Here is an 18869-nt window from a genome sequence, read left to right as displayed (position 1 = left end):
GCAGAAGCCTCCAGACTGGCCTGGGCCCTGGTGTGTCCTTGGAACACCTGAGTGTCTGGCATTGGACACTGAGGGGCAGTGGTGGCAGGGGTAGGGAGCAGGACCCTCGACTCCTACCTTATGACACAGTGTGAGCCCTAGATTTTATGTCCAAAGAGGAATATGTGCCCAGGCTAGGGGTCCAAAATTCTCACATCACAGATGGGTAAACTGAGGCATGGGAAGAGGCATAAGCCTGTTCCCTGCCATAGTGTCCTCCACATAATATCTCCACATGCTCACCCCTGAGTCCAGGGGTGCAGCCATCTCCTGTGGTCTTCTGAGAAGGTGGACACCAGGCAGCCATGTAACCCACCTGCACCCCACTTCATTTGCCCTAAATTGACCACCTCCTCTCCCTGTCTCAGCCTCTCCTTGGGCTCCCAATCCCATCTACTCTTGCTCTGGCTTCATCTTCCTTATCTCACCCACCAAAAACCACTGTACGCTTCCTCTGCACATTGACAAGGGCTGCTCCCTCTTGGAAAACTCTCCTCCCCGGGGCAAACTACTACTCCAGCTTCAAGGCCCAGTAAATGTCCCCTCTTCTGGGAAGGCTTCCTGACATCCTGACCCCCACGGGGCTGGAGGGGTGTGTGGTGGCTGCTCTGCCTCCTCCAGGCTGGGGGCTTCTTCAGGTTTACCCCGTCCGTTATCCTCATCCTGTAATTCTTTCACATTGATTCACTCACCCCTCTGGGCCTGGCCCTGTGCTGGGCGGTGCTAGGGTCCCAGGGAAGATGTGCATTTAGAGGTCTGAGCTGGTGCCCAGGCTTGGAGGCCCCCTTCAGCTGACCTTTGAAGTGGAGGAAGGCACCCAGCAGCGGAGGGGGTCTGTCACTCTCCTGTAGGTGGCGGGTCACACAGGTGACTCTGCAGTCCCTCCATCTGGGGGAGATCAAGGGTCAGTGTTGGCTTTGAGAAGGGCTCAGTCTCAGGCCGTCAGGGACAGAGTTATATTTCACCCAGGGTGGAGGAAGTCTTGTATTGAGGCTGGCAGTTGTCAGAGACGCTCCAAATTAGGGTCAGAATCACAGGGGGGCTGGGGGGGGGGGGAGCAGTGCGAGCGGGCGGGGAAGTCTGGCGGGCCTGATCCAACCCCTTCCCGTCCCTCTCCCGCATTGTAAGCATCTTCAGTGTCTCTCCGAGCCTGAGACCCCGCCCCCTGAAATTCCGAGGCGGGGCCACGCCCAAGTGCCCGCCCTCTATGCAAATATCTCGTCCCGCCCAATCAGCTCCCGGGGGCAGGGCCGCCGGCTCGAAGGCACCTGTGGCCGCGGAACGCTGGTCACTCTGAGCCGCTGCTGCAGATCCGGGCACACGCGCCCGAGGGGCCAGGCGGAGCAGGTGCGTGGGGCGTCCGGACGAGGCTTGTCTGGACGAGGCTCGTGCCGTCCTTTGATTGTCATCGCTGGGCTGGGCTGGGCTGGGCTGGGCTGGGCTGGGCGTGGAGGTCTGAGTGCTGCTGTGCTTTGAAAGTTGTGTGTCTAAGAGGTGAGTCCTAGGATTGTGAGTTCAGGGGTTGTGCGTCCAAAGGGTGTGAATCTGAGGGGTGCGAGCCTAAGGGGCAGATTGTGTCAGAGGGGTTGTGAGTCCTACGGTTGTGTTTCTGAGCGGTCGTGTGTCCAAGGGGTGTGTGTCTGCGGGTTTTGAATTCAGTTGGGGAGGAATTGTGAGTCCAAAGTTGTGGTGCCCCAGCCCCTGCTGTGTGCGTCCGTGAGCTTTTCTGGTCTGTGGGCTGCAGTGTCCTCCTCTCCTGAAGCACACCCCTGTCCGTACCCTTGAGGCTCCTGTGCCTAACCCCGTGCCTTCCTGCTGCACCTGTACCTTCATGTGTCATGGCCCCAGACCCGCATGTGGCGTGACCATCTCTGTGTGCCTGTGACTGCTATGACCCTCCCTGCCCCATGGTGTCTGCCTCATGCAGCAAATGTGGGGCCTCTGTTGGACTCACAGAGTACCCATGTGGTGGGCACGGAGCCTGGGGTGGTGCCTTGAAGGGGGGCTACCGCCTTCCCTGTCCCTCAGTGTCCCCCTCTGGTACATGGGTCCGGGAATAACAGTGCACACATGACAAACTGGGGGCTGTTACTTTCATGGTCACGGTTCCTCTTCCCACCTTCCTCAGAGTCCAGAGCTGCAGATGTTGGTCAGTGACCGGGGTCCCTGGCCACCCCCAGTCCTCAGCCATACACCTGAGAAGTCAGAAATACACCTGGCTGTGGTAGCTCAGTGATTGAGCATCGATCGACCTATGAACCTGGAGGTCATGGTTAGACTCCCGGCAGGGCACGTGCCCGGGTTGTGGGCTTGATCCCCAGTGGGCATGTGCAGGAGGCAGCCGATCAATGATTCTCTCTCATTATTGATGTTTCTAGCTCTCCCTCTCCCTTCCTCTCTGAAGTCAATTAAAAAAAAAAGATTTATAGAAATAGCTGAGGTCTCCTGCCTAGCCTGACCGAGAAATCCTCATTGGGGAATATCTGGACCTTTGGCGTCTGGGTACAAGAACTCTTTTGGGGAGAAGGAACTAGGTCAGTGATGGCGAACCTATGACACGCGTGTCAGAGGAGACACGCGAACTCATTTTTTTGGTTGATTTTTCTTTGTTAAATAGCATTTAAATATATAAAATAAATATCAAAAATATAAATCTTTGTTTTACTATGGTTGCAAATATCAAAAATTTCTATATGTGACACGGCACCAGAGTTAAGTTAGGGTTTTTCAAAATGCTGACACGCCGAGCTCAAAAGGTTCGCCATCACTGGGCTAGGTTCACAAAAGTATTTAGACTTGGAAGGATTGGTGTGTGGGGTTTGAAGCAGCCTCTCTCTCTCCTGTCCCGTGCCTGCCTCCCACCACCCCTCTGAGCGGAGGAGTGAATCTTGGCTTCCAGGGAATGGAAGTTCTAGAGCTGGAAGCTGACTATCTGGTCTGAAATTCCCACTTTGCAGGTGGGAAGACTGAGGCCAGGTACAGACACACAGGCACTTCAGAGAAAGGATGGGGCACATGATGCCCCCACCCCAGCTCTCTGAGAGAGCAAAAGCCAGGCGCTCCAGCCCTCTGATGGCCTGACAGGCTGCTGCCCCGCTCTGAGCTCCCGGGCCACCCCTGTGACCTGAACAAGTTGAGCTCCATCTTCCTTCCCATCTCCAACTAATGATGTATTTCATTAAATCATTACCCAACCAAGCAGACATCTGGAAAATGCAAATTAAGAGGAGAAAAGGAATTAAAATCATTTATCGCCCAACTCAGATGCAATGAACGTAGGCATGTTAGAGGTTTGGCCTTCCGGAAGATTTGAGGCACGTGCACCTGGAGACAGATGTCATTTTTTTAAAAAAAATATATATTTTATTGATTTTTTACAGAGAGGAAGGGAGAGTGATAGAGAGTTAGAAACATCAATGAGAGAGAAACATTGATCAGCTGCCTCCTGCACACTCCCTACTGGGTATGTGCCTGCAACCAAGGTACATGCCCTTGACCGGAATCGAACCTGGGACCTTTCAGTCCGCAGGCCGACGCTCTATCCACTGAGCCAAACCGGTTAGGGAAAGATGTCCTTTTTTGAAAGGATTTATCATAGGCCTGGGATACCATTTGGGGTGACAGTGCTCAACCCAGCCCCGGCCCCTTAATGCCCATGGGGTACACACAGAGGTTGCGTCCCATTTCTGATCCCCCAAAGGGTCTATTATATCCTGGGGACCTGTGAGGTTGCCCGTCATCTCCAGGCTCCGGAACAAGTGTCTTGGACCGCAGGGTACCCAGGCCCACTTCGCAGACTGGGTGGCCACAGGACCACTCTGGGGTGCAAGCCCAGGCTTGCGTAGGGATGGTGGGGGAGGCGGGTCTTGATGTGTGGCCCCGGGAAGAAGCCCGCTTCATCCTGTGTAAAACGGGCAGCTGTCTCCGCTTCACTGGGCTGTCTGCGGGTCGGGCAGGCCCTGTGTGTAAATGAGGTGGCGCGTGGGCCCCGGCGCGAGGTGCCATCCGAACTGTGACCAAGCGGAGGTGCCTGTGAGCCCCATCCAGGTCCACCTCACCCTACCCTCCATCAGGGGCCAAGGAGGCCTCAGGTCCATTGGCTTCTGTTCTGTTCTGCAGGCTCAGGTTCACCCAAGGTCAAGGCGAGGACCTTGGGAGGGAAAACTTCGAGGCTGTTTGGCATAAGGAGCCACTACCTTGTCCACTTTCCACACCCACAGCCCCCACTGCCTCCTGGTGGACGCTGTCCCAACCTCCTGCCCAGACAAGACTTCTCCCTCCTGCAGCCACTGGTTCTGCTGAAAATCCTGAGTCAGACCCAGTCCTCCCCTGCTCATGTGCCCTTTGTGGCTCCCCATTGCTCTATAGTCCGCCCTCCCACCCTGATCCCTCAGGCTCCTTGCAGCCTCCCTGCCCTCCTTGGCCCCGCCTCACCCTGCCCCTCACTCACCCTGTCCCAGCCACACTGGCCTTCCCTTATGCCTGGAACCCACCCAGCATACTCCCACCTCCGGGCCCTTGCATCTACCATTCCTTCCATCAGACAGTCCCACAGGGCTGGTGTCCTCTCATCCTTGAGGCCCCCTTTGCAGACAAGCCCTCTGGCCCCTCTGTTCAAAGCGTCTCCTTCCACCACACCCCCCTCTGCTTCCCCCTGTTGAATTTCTTCCTTGAAGGCCTCTGTCCCTGACGCAATTATATACCTGTTGTTCTCTCCCCTACAAGACTAGGCAGTGAGGGAGGCCAGGCTGGGTCTGTCCTCTCCCTGCCCCTGTGTCCCTGGCACCTGGTGACATTTCTGGGGGAGTCGTGGGGAACCAGAGGTGCCCCAAGGCCCTGTCCTGGAGTCTCTGCTGACTGTGTCTTGGGTCTGTGGAGCTGTGGGCCGAGTCCCTCCTGCCCCGCTCTGACAGATGTGCTAATTTCCCAAGCAGGGAGAGCTGGGTCTCTGGGGACACCTTTCTGGGGCCCCGCGGGGAGAGCTTTCTCTGGAACAAAGAGGGAAACCTGGGGCCGCTCCTGCAGCTTCCATGTGGCTTCGGGGACCTTGCCTGGGGTGCTGGGCAGCCCTGGGCTCCAATCTGCCTTGGACAGCAGGTTGGTCTCTGAATGTAGTCTCTGGCCTCAGGAGTCAGGATCCCAAGTCTCTCGGGAGATTGGGTAGGGCAGAGGACTTCCGTTTGCATCGTCTGTGACAGAGTCTGGGCTCTGTGGCAGGTGAGCACGTGCCAGGTTGGACCTGCATGTCCTCAGGACATGGTTCCGAGATGGCAGTGGGACTTCAGAGGGTCAGTCCCTGGGCCTGAGAGAAGCACAAACACCGTCTAGTTGGCTGTTGTGCTGTTGGCTCTTCAGAGCAGGAGTTTCAAACTGGCGGCCTGTGGGCCAGGTGGGAGCCTCAAATGTGTTTTGTGGGTCACGAGGTATTTAAAAGAAAAGCGAACCAGTTGCCAATGTTTCTTCCGTTGTTGCTCATTCACTTAGGAAGGGTGACTGTGGGCCTACTGTGTGCCAGGTACGTATGAGGCCATCCTTGCCCTCACAGAGTAGACATCTTCACAGGGCGACATGATTATCAGATAAAGCAACAAAGAAGCACACAAACACTCAGTAGGGCCCAGCTGGTGTGGCTTGGTTGGTTGAGCATCGTCCCATGCACCAGAGGTCTCTGGTTCGATTCCCCGTCAGGGCACATACCTGGGTTTCGAGCTTGAGCCAGCCCCTAGGTCCCAACAGTAGGAGGCTGTGCAGGAGGCAGATGATCGATGTTTCTATCTCTCTCTCTCTCTCCCTTTCCCTTCCTCTCTCTCTTAAAAAAATTTTTTTTCAATAAAAACATTTTAAAAATCCAGTAGGGCTGAGTGCTGCAGGGAGAGACAGGGATCCTGCCTGGGGAAACCAGTGCTTCCAGAAACAGGAGTTTCTGTTCAGCCTTGAAGGAGAGCTCCCAGGCCTGGGCATTCCGGGGGCTTTGGGAAAGGGAAGCGCTGTCTGGGACTGGTGTGTCAGGTGCCTGGAAAGGGACAGAGGTGGTCTGGGAATTTGCCGGTACCTGAGGCTCCCCAAGAGGAGGAGCAAAGGGGAAGGTGCAGAGCTCGCAGGGGCCCATTATACAAACAGGGAAACTGAGTCTCAGAGCACTTCAGGCAATGAGTGTCTGGTGGAGCCTGGATTTTTTTTAAAATATATTTTTATTGATTTCAGAGAGGAAGGGAGAGGGAGAGAGAGATAGAAACATCAGTGATGAGAGAGAATCATTGATCAGCTACCTCCTGCACAGCCCCCATTGGGGATCACGCATGCATCCTGAGCATGTGCCCTTGACCAGAATTGAACCCGGGACCCTTCAGTCCGCAGGCCAACGCTCTATCCGCTGAGCCAAACCGGCTAGGGCTGGAGCCAGGATTTGAACCCTGGTCTGGCCAGCCTCACAGCTGTATCCCTGGCCCCTCAGTGCATGGCCATAATGGGCCTTCCCAGGAGCAGTCCTGGGGAGGGGTCTCTTAAGGTGGGTCTGAGGGTTCACAATGGGTCTCAGTTTTCCCAAGGATGCCAGAGGGAGCTAAGAACAAAGGGACCCCCAAAGGATCTTCTCCAGCTGGAACATTCTGGGTTTCTAGGATTCATAGCTGCACCTGGGTGACACACCCCACCCTCAAATTCCCAGTTCCCTTGGAGGATAGGCCCTACCTGTGTCTGGGGGCTTGAATGTAATGAGGATCGGCATGGAGTCTGCATATATTTGGGGAGCTTTGAGAGCCTGCACATTGTCGGCAAGGGGCCTGGTGTGTTTGGAATGCCTGCCTGTATTTGGGAATCGGTGTGCATTTGGGGGATCAGCATGTGTTGAAGCCTGTGTGTGTTGGCGATCTATGTTTGGGGATATGGGTGTGTGAAGAGCTGTGTGGGTTTGGGGAGTCTGCATGTATTGTGGACGTCATGTTCTGGGGCATTTTGTATGCAGGAGCCACATGTGTTGGGTAATGTGTGTTTCTGGAGCTCCGTATGTTTTAGGCACCTGTGGATTTTTTAGGCACCTGGGTTTCTGCATGTGTTTAGGGGAGTCTCCCTACCCTCACCCGGTCATCCATATGTCCCTGCCTCCTGTCCCCCCAGCCTACCTCCATCTGCCTGGGGCCCTCATTCTGAGCTGAGGGCCCCCCTCCAGCTGAGGAGCAGTGACCCCAAGGTCAGAACCCAGTGACAGGTGAAGAAGGTAATAGCATCTACAGAAAACCTACTTCTGAAGACCCACCAACCTCAGGCTCCCCTGACTCCCTATTTTTCAGGGGAGAAAACTGAGGCCCCGAATAGTTTGGCCACAAGAGAGTCCCTGCTGGAACCTACCTCGTCCCTGAGGGCAGGTATGGGGCTCCAGGGGCTGCTGTGGGCTGAGCCAGCCCCTAGGTCACCCTCAGTGAGCCCATCCGAGGCGCCATCTCCCAGGTCCCAGGGAAGAGGCAGGCACAGAGCTTGGGAAGGTCATTGGCAGCTGGGGTCAGAGTCACTAGAGCCCTCAAGAGGGGGGGTCCTGTCTTTCCAAGGGGCTCTTCCTGTCGCCAGTAATGAGGTACTTGGGGAGCAGGTGATGAAACCACCGCCTGGGTTGCGTGAGGCGGTTCTGGCCTGATTTGCTGCCGTGGCCCAGGAGCAGCGCCCCCTCCCCGCTTCGCAGAGTCCCTGCGGGCCCTCACCTCCCCCCACCACCCACCTGCCTCTCACTTCTCCTTTCCTACCCTCCTTTCCCGGCCTGGGTCCCCACCAAGCTGTGGCCTCTGGGCACAGGGTCTAGCAGCGAGCTGTCGCTCATCCCCCTATTAAAGTCCCAGTGGGAGCCGAGAAGAGGAACTTGCTTCGTTCCTGATCCTTTCTCTCAAACCCTCACCGCAAAGCCGTGGGGGCACGATTCTGTGGCCCATTTTATGGGGAGGAAATGGGGGCTTCATGTTGCCAAGTTTGTCCTGTGCTTGTCGCCATGGCACCTGATTCAGCATCCCCAGACCCTAGGCCCAGACACTTTGCGGGCACCGTTCCCCGCCCCCACCTCTCCTCCCCAGCTGGTGGAAGAAGGACTCTTACCCCCATGTACAGGTGAGGAAACCCGAGTCTTCACGTGGAAACAGGCCAGGGTGAAGGGTCAGTGAGAGAGTGGGATTCCTTTCAGGCCCCATCTCCATCACCAGGGGCTCGGGGGCTCACCAGCCAGGGAAGTGACCATCACGGCCTGAAGGACCCCTGGGATATTTGTTGATTGACGTAGTGACCACAAGTCTTATCACAGAGAGTTTATGGTACTCCAGAAGCTCATGAAAATCTTCCTTCATCCCCCAGCACTTGCCCGGCACCGTGCTCAGGCCTGGGACCCAGGCTCCTCCCCACCCCAGGTGTGTGCTCCAGTGGTGCTGTCCCCTCTGTAGACAACTGACCCATGCACTTCTGCCCACCTGCACCCCATTTCAGTTCAGGGCCCCTGTTTCTCACCTCAGCCTCTCCCTGCCACCTCACTCCTGCCTAGACAGCTGCAGCTCCCCATGGCAGCCAGGAGCAGGCGGGAGCTTTTTTAAACACTTTTGCTTGAGATAAATCACAGAAACCATCCAAGTAGAACTCACACATTTGCACAAACTGAACACCTCCCTGTACCCAGATCCTGGACTGGGGGCCAGAACACCGGCCTCTCGGTCTCCTGCTGCCCTGTCACCGCCCCTGCCCCGCGGCCTCTGTGCTGACAACCATCACCGTACGTGAGTTTTGCCTGCCCTGGAACATCATGTAAATGGACTCATCATGGCATGTCTCCTCTGCGGCGTCCGCACTGTTGAATTGGCACAGGTCTAGGCGATTCCCCGTGAGGATGCATGGGCCGGAGCGCATCCCTTTTCTGTGCAATGTAGCCGTCCGTGGTAGAATCTACCAGAAAGCATTTACCAGTTCTCCCGAGGAGGGAGTTTGGCCGATTCCAGTTCGGGGCTATGATGAACGAAGCTGCTGAGGACAGTCTTGTCTGTGTCCTTTGGTAAAACATAGGCCCATTTCTATTGGGTGAATACTGAGATGAGAGGTCACTGTGTCACAGGTCAGACGTATGTTCATATTTAGTAAATGCCAGTTTTCCACAGTGGCTGTACCTCTTTCCCCTCTCACCACCAACACATGAGAGTAAAGGGGATTTTTTTAAACTGTAAGATCGTATCCTGACCCTCCCCTGCCCCCAAACTCTCCCTGGCTTCCCATTGCCCTCAGAGTAAAGCCCACAAATACCTAAATGACCCAACCTCCACCGCCCTCCCCACCGCCATGCTCCTCACCTCGCCCCTTGCCATGCTGTCTAGCCATGCAGACTTCTTTGCTTTTTGTTGTGTTTCCCCCCCCCCCGCCCCCCAATGCCAAACTCATGATCACTATGACCTTTGGCCCTTGCAGTTCCACTGCTAGGACCACCTTTCCCAGATCTCCCACCACTGACATCCCTCCCTTTACTGTCCTTTCTCATGCTGCAGGTCTTGGCCCAAACGTCACCTCTTCAGATAGGCCCTTCTCGAAATCCCTGGCTAACGCTGCCCCTTGCATAGTCAGTCCTTCACTCTTTTTGGGCTTCAGGCATACGAAAGTTTCAGAGAAATGACCTGGGCAGTTCCCATTGTTTTCAAAGGTCTGAGTTAGTTTAGATAACATTGCACTTTCCTGTCCTTTATGGTTTGACAAAACAGCCATACAGCCCTCTGGGCCCATGGTCTTTTTATGGTAGGTCGCAGTCACTTTGCCAGTCTTCCGTGGCCATTGCTCTACTTACACTTTCTACTTCTGAAGTCTGCTTATCACAGTGGCCGGAGCACGGTTGATCTTAATAAATGTTAAGTATAAGGGGGTGAAAAAAGGGGTGGGGAAGTGGTCTCTCGGTTTCAAATGACCACCCCACTGCCCATCTGCTCAGGCCCCATCCAGTCTCTCCATTGAGGCCCAATGACATGCTTCCTCCTCTGAGATGCCCCCTTGGATTTCTCCTGGCCTTCCTTCCTTGCTCCAGTTCCTGTCCATGGGTCTACCTCTCTGCCTCTCTGCTGGGCAGATGCCACAAACTCTCTGCTTTCTGGCTGGACCTCGGTGTGGGGATGCACAGAAGAGGCTTCCCCAAACCTCAGCCTCCCCCCTCGTGCCTGGCACATTCAGCAGCCACCACCACCTCCCCCCAGCAGTTCCGATCACGCCAACATCTGGAGCGCTGGTTGCTGGTCTGTCTGCGGCTCGGGGTGGGGATTTGCATGTGAGTACAAATATATATGCACACCCTGGGTCTTCCACCCCCACATTCCTTGGCTGGCCCTTCACACCTGGGCCTGAGACAGGTCCACTCAGTGGCTGGATTTGCATGCGCGTGTATTTCTGGGTAGGGAGTCAGCTGGGGGAGTCTGAGAGGAAGTTGTTGAGGGAAACTGGGGGTAGTTCAGACGTGTCTCTTTTAACCTGCTCCATTCACCCGATCTGCCCAACAGCCCCTATATCTGATCCCGAGGCTTCCAGCCTGGATCCCAGCTCCACGGATGTACACATCCCCAGCCCCATGGGGTCAGAGCTGAAGGGAAGGATGGCCGCTGTAGCGCTCTAGACTGAGATCAGGGGGGCTTCCTGGAGGGATGGATTTAAAACACACATACACTATATTTAAAATATGATTTGAGAGAGAGAAAGGGACAGGGAGAGAGAAACGTCAATCCGCTGCTTCCTGCGTGCCTCCTACCAGGGATCAAGCCTGAAACCCCAACCAGGAATTGAACCAGCCACCTTTGGTTCATGGGATTATGCTCAACCAGCTGGGGCACACAGGCCAGGGGGAGGGAGGGATTTTTTGAGCTGGGTTTTGAAGTGTGAATAAGAGTTGTTGAAGGTAAAGAACGGTGGGCAGGGATTGGCTGGGGCAGGGCCTTGAATGCCAGGCTGGGAACTGAAACTTTCTCCTGATGGTAGTAGGGAGCCATGAAGAGTGTGTGAGCAGGGAGGGTCATGACCAAAGCTTTGTGTTGGGTTGGTCCCTCAAGGGCCAAAGCTGGGGATGACTGTAGTTCCTGTGTGGGGATTGGGAGTTCCAGGGTCATTGAAGGTTAGAAGAGTGTGAGCCCACCTGTGCCTGTTGGGCCGGGCCCCGGGGAAGGCAGGGGATCTGGGACCTTCTTTTTTTTTTTTTTTTTTTTTTTAATATATTTTATTGATTTTTTACAGAGAGGAAGGGAGAGAGATAGAGAGTTAGAAACATCGATGAGAGAGAAACATCGATCAGCTGCCTCCTGCACATCTCCTACTGGGGATGTGCCCGCAACCCAGGTACATGCCCTTGACCGGAATCGAACCTGGGACCCTTCAGTCCGCAGGCCGACGCTCTATCCACTGAGCCAAACCGGCTTCGGCGATCTGGGACCTTCTGATGGACCCAAAGAGACCTGGGATACCGTGACTTCACCCCGTCTCTGCCCAGATGGATGCGGCTCTGGCCTTTTCTCCAGTATCCGGCCACCCAGATGGCAAGGTTTTTCAATGATAACTCAAACTCCATCCTTTCTCAAACCCTCCCATGGCTCCCCGTTGCTCTTAGACCCAAACTCACAGCCTTCCCCACAGCTCAGAGGACCCAGCGTGGCCCTGCTTCTCAGGCCTCTCCCTCAAGCTCCTCCGTCCAGCCTTGTTGCTGTGTCTTGTCGCTCCTCAGGGCCTTTGCACCTGCTGTCCCTTCTGGCTGGAACTCACTTCCTGTCTCGGCTCTTGGGTCTCAGTTCCGAGAGACCCTCCTGACCTTTTGGCTCTTGCTTGCGGCTCCCCCATTATGTGACCCCTGCCCTAGCAGGGATGTCCTTGTCTAAAATGGGGACAGACTGAGAAGGGGCTGGAGTCAGATATTCCAGGCTCAGATTCTCAGGTTCAAGTCCCATGTTCCCATGGGACCCCAGGCGTGGGGGGCATTTCCGGAGTCATCTTGGCACAGGGACCTCCGGACCAGTGCCCCACTTCTGTCCCCGGGGATCCATCAGGGCCAGGGCAACACATCCCAGCCGTGGGAACGAGTCTGATTCTAGCCAGGGATTAAAATTAGCCCCCGAGGTTAAATTTAGCAAATCAATCCGGAGCTAGGGGGTTGGTGGGGCTCTCATCGGCTGGGCTCTGCATAGTTGCGACTGCTCAGAGACCCAGCCCAGAGAGGGTAGAGGACACTCCTGGGGCCACACAGAGGGCCACTTATGATGGCCAAGGCATCTTACACTCCTGGGCCCTGGGCCTCTGGGATGAAGGGGGTCCCACCCAGACCCCTCAGGCGGAGGTCAGAGAAGCAGCTATGGCTACTCGTGGAGACAGACCTCATTTCCCTACGCTTCCCCAGGGCTTGTTTCCAGGTCTGTACCAGGTGCTCTGCATGCCATACCCACCCCATTCACAGAACAGCAATCTGAGCCCAGGGGGAGACCCCCTTGGCTGAGGGCCGCCCAGGGGGTCAGAGACTGGCTGGGATCTGAGCGCTGGCCCCCTTGCCCTGGGCAGCCTGTGACATTGCCTCAGGCACCTGCGACATGGGGGTGGCTGGGGGTCAAGTGTGGTCACAGAGGAGTGGAGGGGTGTCAGGGATCTCGGGGCCTTGGGGTGGCTGACGGTACAGCATGGCGGGTGCCTCACGACAGGTTTCTTCGTTCCAAGGATCCCTGCATGGGGGCACTGGGGAAGGCCTGGACCCCAACATGCTGCTTGTCTTGGGGACATGCTGTCCTCCCTGAGTTGCCCACTCTCACTTTTGGGGCTCACCCTGGGGAGATCTGAGATCCCTGGGAAAAGGGTCCAGGGTGTCACCCAAGTTGCCCTGGGCCCAAATCGGGGGTCTGAGGGCTCCAAGCCTAAGGTCTTTCCAGGGCGTCCTCACCTCCTCCTGGTAGAAAGTGGGGCAGGGGTGGGTTTCTGTTATTTAAAGTTTTTTTTTTATTATTTTTTAATTAAAAAAATTTTAAAACAGAAATAGTCCATAATCACTGAGGGGAAAGTTTGAAAGTTCAGATCATCAAAAAAGGGGCAGGGGGAGAAGACACGAAAGGCCACACATTGTATGATCCATTTACATAAAATGTCCAGAACAGGCAAAGCCATGGAGACAGAAAGCAGGTCAGTGGTTGCCAGGGGTCAGGGGAGGGGGTGGGGAGTGACTACTCATGGGAATGGGGTCCCTTTTTGGGGGGATGAAAATTTCTGGAACTAGATAGAGGCGATGGTTCTACATTGTGAATAATTAACTATCACCGAATTGTGCACTTTATTTTTTAAAATATATTTTTATTAATTTCAGAGAGGAAGGGAGAGGGAGAGAGAGACAGAAACATCAATGATGAGAGAGAATCATTGATCGGCTGCCTCCTGCAGGCCCCCTGCCCCACACACACCCCTGAGCCCCACAACCCAGGCATGTGCCCTGACCTCCCGGCTCATAGGTCAGCATCCAACCACTGAGCTACACCAGCCGGACTTGTTTTGTTTTTGTAACCGCGGGCCTCGATCCTAGTTTGAGGAGCTGTTGCGTGTTGAATGAGTTGAAAGGTGTCCGATGGGCGGATCAGGCTTGCTTTCAGAGCCTCAGGATTACGGAGCGCTGCAGCGGATGTCCCTCCAACCTGGCCTGTTGGGGGCTCTTAGGCTGTTGCCAATATTCATAATGGCAATATATATGCGGCATCTGCTATGTGCCAGGCAGGAAGGTTAGCTCCTTTTGTCCCCAGCAACAATGAGCAGTACACAACACTGCCCCCCCACCCCCCACCCCCCACTGCAGACAGGTGCCCAAGGCGGCCAGGCTCCCTGAGGCCCATAGTTACCAGGGGGTAATGTTTTAGATGCTGGGGCAGGAGCATCTGCACTGCCATCTTTTGGCCTGGGTCAGCCTTCGCCTCATGTGGAACTGGTGCAAAGGTGTTCATTGAATATCGACTGTATGCTGGTCTGGTTGAGAATGGGGGCCCTGGGGGTGGCCCAGCCTGCCTCGATTCCCCCATCACCTCTCCTCAGTGCCTGGCAGGGGGAAGTGGAGGACAGAAGGAAAGCTGGTTGCCTGACCCCACTTTCCACCCACTCACTCTGTCCTCTTTTCCTTCTCCCACAGACCAAGGTTGCTCTGCCCAGCCTAGGACAATGGGGAGGAAAAAAATACAGATCTCACGCATTCTGGACCAAAGGAATCGTCAAGTGAGTTCATTGGGTGGGAAGGCATTCATGGCAGGGGACACAGGCTGGGCAAAGGCCTAGCCATTTCAGGGAATTGTAGGGGAATGAGTCTTGATGACAAGTCTGGAGTTTGAGATGTAGCATTTGCTCATTTTCATAATGATTTATTGAAGTCCTGGTCACAGAGGAGATGGACCTGGACACAAACACTCCCGACTCAGAGGCCTGGATCAGAGGGAGGCACAGAACTGGGGAAGCTCAGAGAGGGAGTGTGGGCTCTGCCTAGGAGACCAAGGACAACTTCCCAAAGGAGGGGTCATTTAGGATGGGTTTTGAAGCTTCAATAGGAGTTTGCCAGGGTGAGAAATGAGAACAGCCAGAAGGAACAGCACATACAGAGGCACGGAATCATGAGGCATGTTCAGAAAACAGTTAGTCCCCTCCATCTCCCCGACCCCACCCCAAATTTCTGTCTTCTCCCTCTTACCTGTGGGTGCTGGGTCTAGGTGACATTTACCAAAAGGAAGTTTGGGCTGATGAAGAAGGCCTACGAACTGAGCGTGCTCTGCGACTGTGAGATTGCTCTCATCATCTTCAACAGCGCCAATCGCCTCTTCCAGTATGCCAGCACGGACATGGACCGTGTGCTCCTCAAGTACACGGAGTACAGCGAACCCCACGAGAGCCGCACCAACACCGACATCCTCGAGGTACCCTGGGCCCTCCTCCCCGGGAAGCCAGCACACTCTGCTGGCTCAGAGCCCGGGGACTCTTGGTTTGTACAAAAGATGCGTGTTGCAGTCTAGCCTTGCTGCCAGTTAACGCAAGTTTCGGGTATTAGAGTGTCCCTCTGGGGTAGTTACCTGGCTAGCAGAAATAAAAACACCAACCAGCCCTGGCTCAGTTGGTTGGAGCGTGGTCCCACACACGTACAAGTTGTGGGCCCCATTCCCTGTCAGGGCACATGCCCAGGGCTGTGGCTTGATCCCCAGTAGAGGGCATGCAGGAGGCAGCCAATTGATGTTCACTTTCACATCAATGTTTCTCTCTCTCCCCACTCCTTCTCTCTCAAAAAAGGAAAATCAATAAAAAACCTTTTTAAAAAAACCAACCGCCCTAGCCGGCTTGGCTCAGTGGATAGAGTGTCAGCTTTCCGACTGAAGGGTCCCAGGTTCAATTCCACCCAGGGCACATGCCTGGGTTGTGAGCTCGATCCCCAGTGGGAAGTGTGCAGGAGGCAGCTGATCAATGATTCTCTCTCATCATTGATGTTTCTCTCTCTCTCCTTACCCTTCCTCTCTGAAATCAATATATATATATATATACATACATATATATATATGTATATATATATATATATTTAAAATATATTTTATTGATTTTTTTACAGAGAAGAAGGGAGAGGGATAGGGAGTTAGAAACATCAATGAGAGAGAAACATCAATCAGCTGCCTTCTGCACACGCCCTACTGGGGCTGTGCCCACAACCAAGGCACATGCCCTTGACGGGAATCGAACCTGGGACCCTTCAGTCCGCAGGCCGACGCTCTATCCACTGAGCCAAACCAGTTAGGGCAAGAAATATATTTTTTTAAAAATCAACCACTATAGATTGAAGGCTGTACTATGTGCCCCTTACACACATTGTCCCATTTAATCCTATCACCCATTTGGTGAGTACAGAACAGAAAATAAAAGGCACCGTGGGGCAAGCTGACCTCGCTGAGGCCCAGGACCGTGCAGGTCACGGGTTCCAGGTAGCTCAGAAAGTCCTATAAAGTTGTCTTCAGGTGCTCAGTTTCTTGACATTTATTATGCACCTACTGCATGCCAGGCTCTAAAGCAGCACAAGGATGCAGAATGGAGAAACCAGAGTTGTATTCAGGGGTGTTAGGACAGTGCCAGCTGGCTGGGGTGGATCTGTGGTTTCAGGGCAAGACAGTCCCTCTCTCGCACACAGTTGGAACTTAACAAATGATAACTCACTGGGGGTTTTGGTCAATGGGGTTTAGCTGGAGCAGGCTGTGCCTGCACTCTGCCCCACCCACAGAGCTGGGTAGGCCTCTCCCCTCACCATAAACCAGGCTCCCTGGCTAGGATGGGGGAGATTCATCCTGCTGTGTCCCCTCCCCACAGACACTGAAGCGGAGGGGTGTGGGCCTTGATGGGCCAGAGCTGGAGCCAGAGGAGGGGCCTGAGGGCCCGGGAGAGAAGCTTCGGAGGCTGGCAGGTGATGGGGGTGACCCAGCCTTGCCCCGACCCCGGCTCTATGTAAGTGGCTCCCCGCCCTGCTGTGAATGTGCCCCCCCCCCCCCCCCTTAGGCCCACGTGGTCAAGGCCAAGACTGGAAAAGGGCCAAGAAGCCTAGAGTATGGTGGTAGGTCTGCCTGGTTGGACAGGAAAAGCTTCCTGGAGGAGTGGGCATTGTAGCTGGGGCTTTGAAAGATGGATAAGAGTTCAAAAGGCAGATAATTCCTTCTTTTCTTTCCTTCTATTTTTTTTTTTTTTATTCACCAAATACCTGGGAAGCGCCCTCAGTGCCAGGCTCATGCTGAGTGAGAAGCCTCGGCTCTGGGCCTCGCTGTCCAGGAGCAGCAGAGCCTGGCCCCAGGGAGGTTAGGCCAGGGGTGGGGGGGTGGGGTTGTGAGGCTTCCAAACGGTGGAGGCTGGGATATTCTCTTGGACTTGGTGTCCTCACCTCCTTGGCCCTCCAACCACTCGTGTCCTCTCTGCCCTCAGCCAGCAGCCCCCACCATGCCCAGCCCAGACATGGTATATGGGGCCCTGCCCCCACCAGGCTGTGACTCCAATGGGCTTGGGGAGGCCCTGCCCGCCCAGAGCCGCCCATCCCCCTTCAGGCCAGCAGCCCCCAAAGCTGGGCCCCCGGGTAAGCATGGGGCCTAGGCCCTGGGGAAGGTGGGGGCGGGGTCCCAGGGGAGCTTGTGTGTGTGTGGGGGGGGGGGGTAGGGGGGGGTCTTGGCTCAGCACTGCTTGGCTGTGTTCATCACTCTGGACTCAGACTTCGGTAGATGACATGGCTGCCTGCCCTCTCCCTGGGGGTCTCCTGCTCCACAGGCCTGGCCCATCCTCTCTTCTCACCAAGCCACCTTGCCAGCAAGACACCGCCACCCCTGTACCTGGCAGCAGACGGGAGGAGGCCAGACCTGCCTGGAGGCCTGGCAGGGGCTCGAGGAGGACTGAGCACCTCCGTGAGTGAGGGGAGGAATGCCAGGCTGAGGGGGCAGGCAGGGTGGCCTGAGTGCGGGCCTCAGTTTCCCCCTCACCTTTCTCCGCACAGAGAGGCCTCTACAGTAGCCTGCAGAGTCCATGCTCCGCCACAGCTCCAGGACCCTTCCCTTTCCTCCCAGCAGGCCCCCCAGGTACGCACCCCCACCAGCTCTGCTGTGGGCGATATCCGTACACCTGCCTGCTGGGCAGGCCACACTCCCCCTCCTGCCAACTGAAAACTGGCTGGTGGGGTGGATCAGGCTTGGGCAAGGGGCTCCCAGCGGTGGGGGCCTCAGCTCACTCCTCTTGCCCCCGCCCCCAGAATATGGCCTGGGAGACCCCCCTCCGCCCCCCGGCTTGCTGCAGCCCCCTTCCCTGGGCCCCTGGCAGCCCTCGAGGGGTGATGGGCCCCTAGCCGGCCTTGCCCAGCCCAGGTAAGTGCCCCATGCCTCTCCCACCCCGAGTCAGGCTCCCAAGTGGGGCCCTTCCACTGCTTCCGAAGCCCCCAGCCACTGCTGACACCTGGTGGCCACTCCTGTTTCTGCACCCAGCCCTTCCGGAGTGGGGGGGGGGGGGGGCGCAGGGATTCTATTTTGGAGGCCCCAAGAGGGATGGCCACCCCCTCCTTTCCCAAGGTCCTCCCGCCAAGCTTTTCCCCAAGCCGTGCCACCTCCGGGTTTCCCTCCCTCCCTCCTCGCAAAGCTCACGGCCCCCATCTCATTCATTCTCTCCCTCTCTCTCTCTCTCTCCCGCCCCCCTGCAGTGGGGGCCGCAGCCTGGGCGAGGAGGGTCCTCCAGCCCGCGGTGCCTCCCCACTGACCCCCCACGTCAGCATCAAGTCCGAACGCCTCTCGCCAGCACCCGGTGGCCCCGGCGACTTTTCCAAGACCTTCCCCTACCCTTTGCTCCTGGCGCGGCCTCTGGCAGAGCCCCTGCGGCCCGGGCCCCCGCTGCGCCGGCTCCCCCCTGCAGATGGCTGGCCCCGGTAGTGGACCCGGGCGGGTACTGGCCTTGACCCCCACCAGCCGGGCGAGGGCACGTGGACTCCCAACCTCCCTCCGAGTGTCCTCAGAGAAGACCCAATGGATGTGACGCCCTCCACGGTGGTCCTGGAGGAGGAAGGCTGGGCTGGATCCATGGTCCCGGCTCTGTCGCCCCTTCCTGAGTGTGTACCCACCAATAAAGCACGTGGGCTCCATGGAGGAAGTGATCTGTCCTGCTCAGGCCATCCCCACCCCTGCCCAGTACTACCATCTCCTCCCCTGGGGCCTCAGTCTTGGCTTGTCTGGGTTTGGGGTTCTCCTGCCAGAATTCCATCCTGAGATGAGGGTTAGGGTTGGGGTTCGGATGGGGTATGGGGAGAAAGTTCCTGGTGGGTGGCAGGACAGGGGCCCTGCAGGGGGCACAAATGAACTGGT

At 56.1% G+C, this 18869-nt stretch overlaps 1 protein-coding gene across 3 annotated transcripts in view; it reads left to right on the top strand.

The window, feature by feature from the left end:
- LOC118658297 (myocyte-specific enhancer factor 2B-like) overlaps positions 1 to 18869 on the top strand; it is a 22819-nt gene extending 3950 nt beyond the window's left edge. Inside the window, exons 1-9 of one of the 3 annotated variants that reach the window (XM_036313624.1) lie at positions 1119 to 1386; positions 14162 to 14244; positions 14730 to 14933; positions 16360 to 16494; positions 16963 to 17110; positions 17299 to 17432; positions 17522 to 17603; positions 17774 to 17885; positions 18215 to 18869. In XM_036313624.1, coding sequence (XP_036169517.1) covers positions 14191 to 14244; positions 14730 to 14933; positions 16360 to 16494; positions 16963 to 17110; positions 17299 to 17432; positions 17522 to 17603; positions 17774 to 17885; positions 18215 to 18440 — 1095 coding nt within the window. In that variant the 5' untranslated portion in view covers positions 1119 to 1386; positions 14162 to 14190 and the 3' untranslated portion in view covers positions 18441 to 18869. Of the gene's footprint in view, positions 1 to 1118; positions 1387 to 9419; positions 10304 to 14161; positions 14245 to 14729; positions 14934 to 16359; positions 16495 to 16962; positions 17111 to 17298; positions 17433 to 17521; positions 17604 to 17773; positions 17886 to 18214 lie in introns of those variants that run through there. The other 2 variants (XM_036313623.1, XM_036313625.1) reach the window with 2 other exon arrangements.

Source organism: Myotis myotis, unplaced genomic scaffold, assembly GCF_014108235.1.
Source record: "Myotis myotis isolate mMyoMyo1 unplaced genomic scaffold, mMyoMyo1.p scaffold_m19_p_6, whole genome shotgun sequence".
NCBI lineage: Eukaryota > Metazoa > Chordata > Mammalia > Chiroptera > Vespertilionidae > Myotis > Myotis myotis.
The sequence above is the reverse complement of the archived record's forward strand: the minus strand, read 5'-3'. Positions and strand labels throughout refer to the sequence as shown.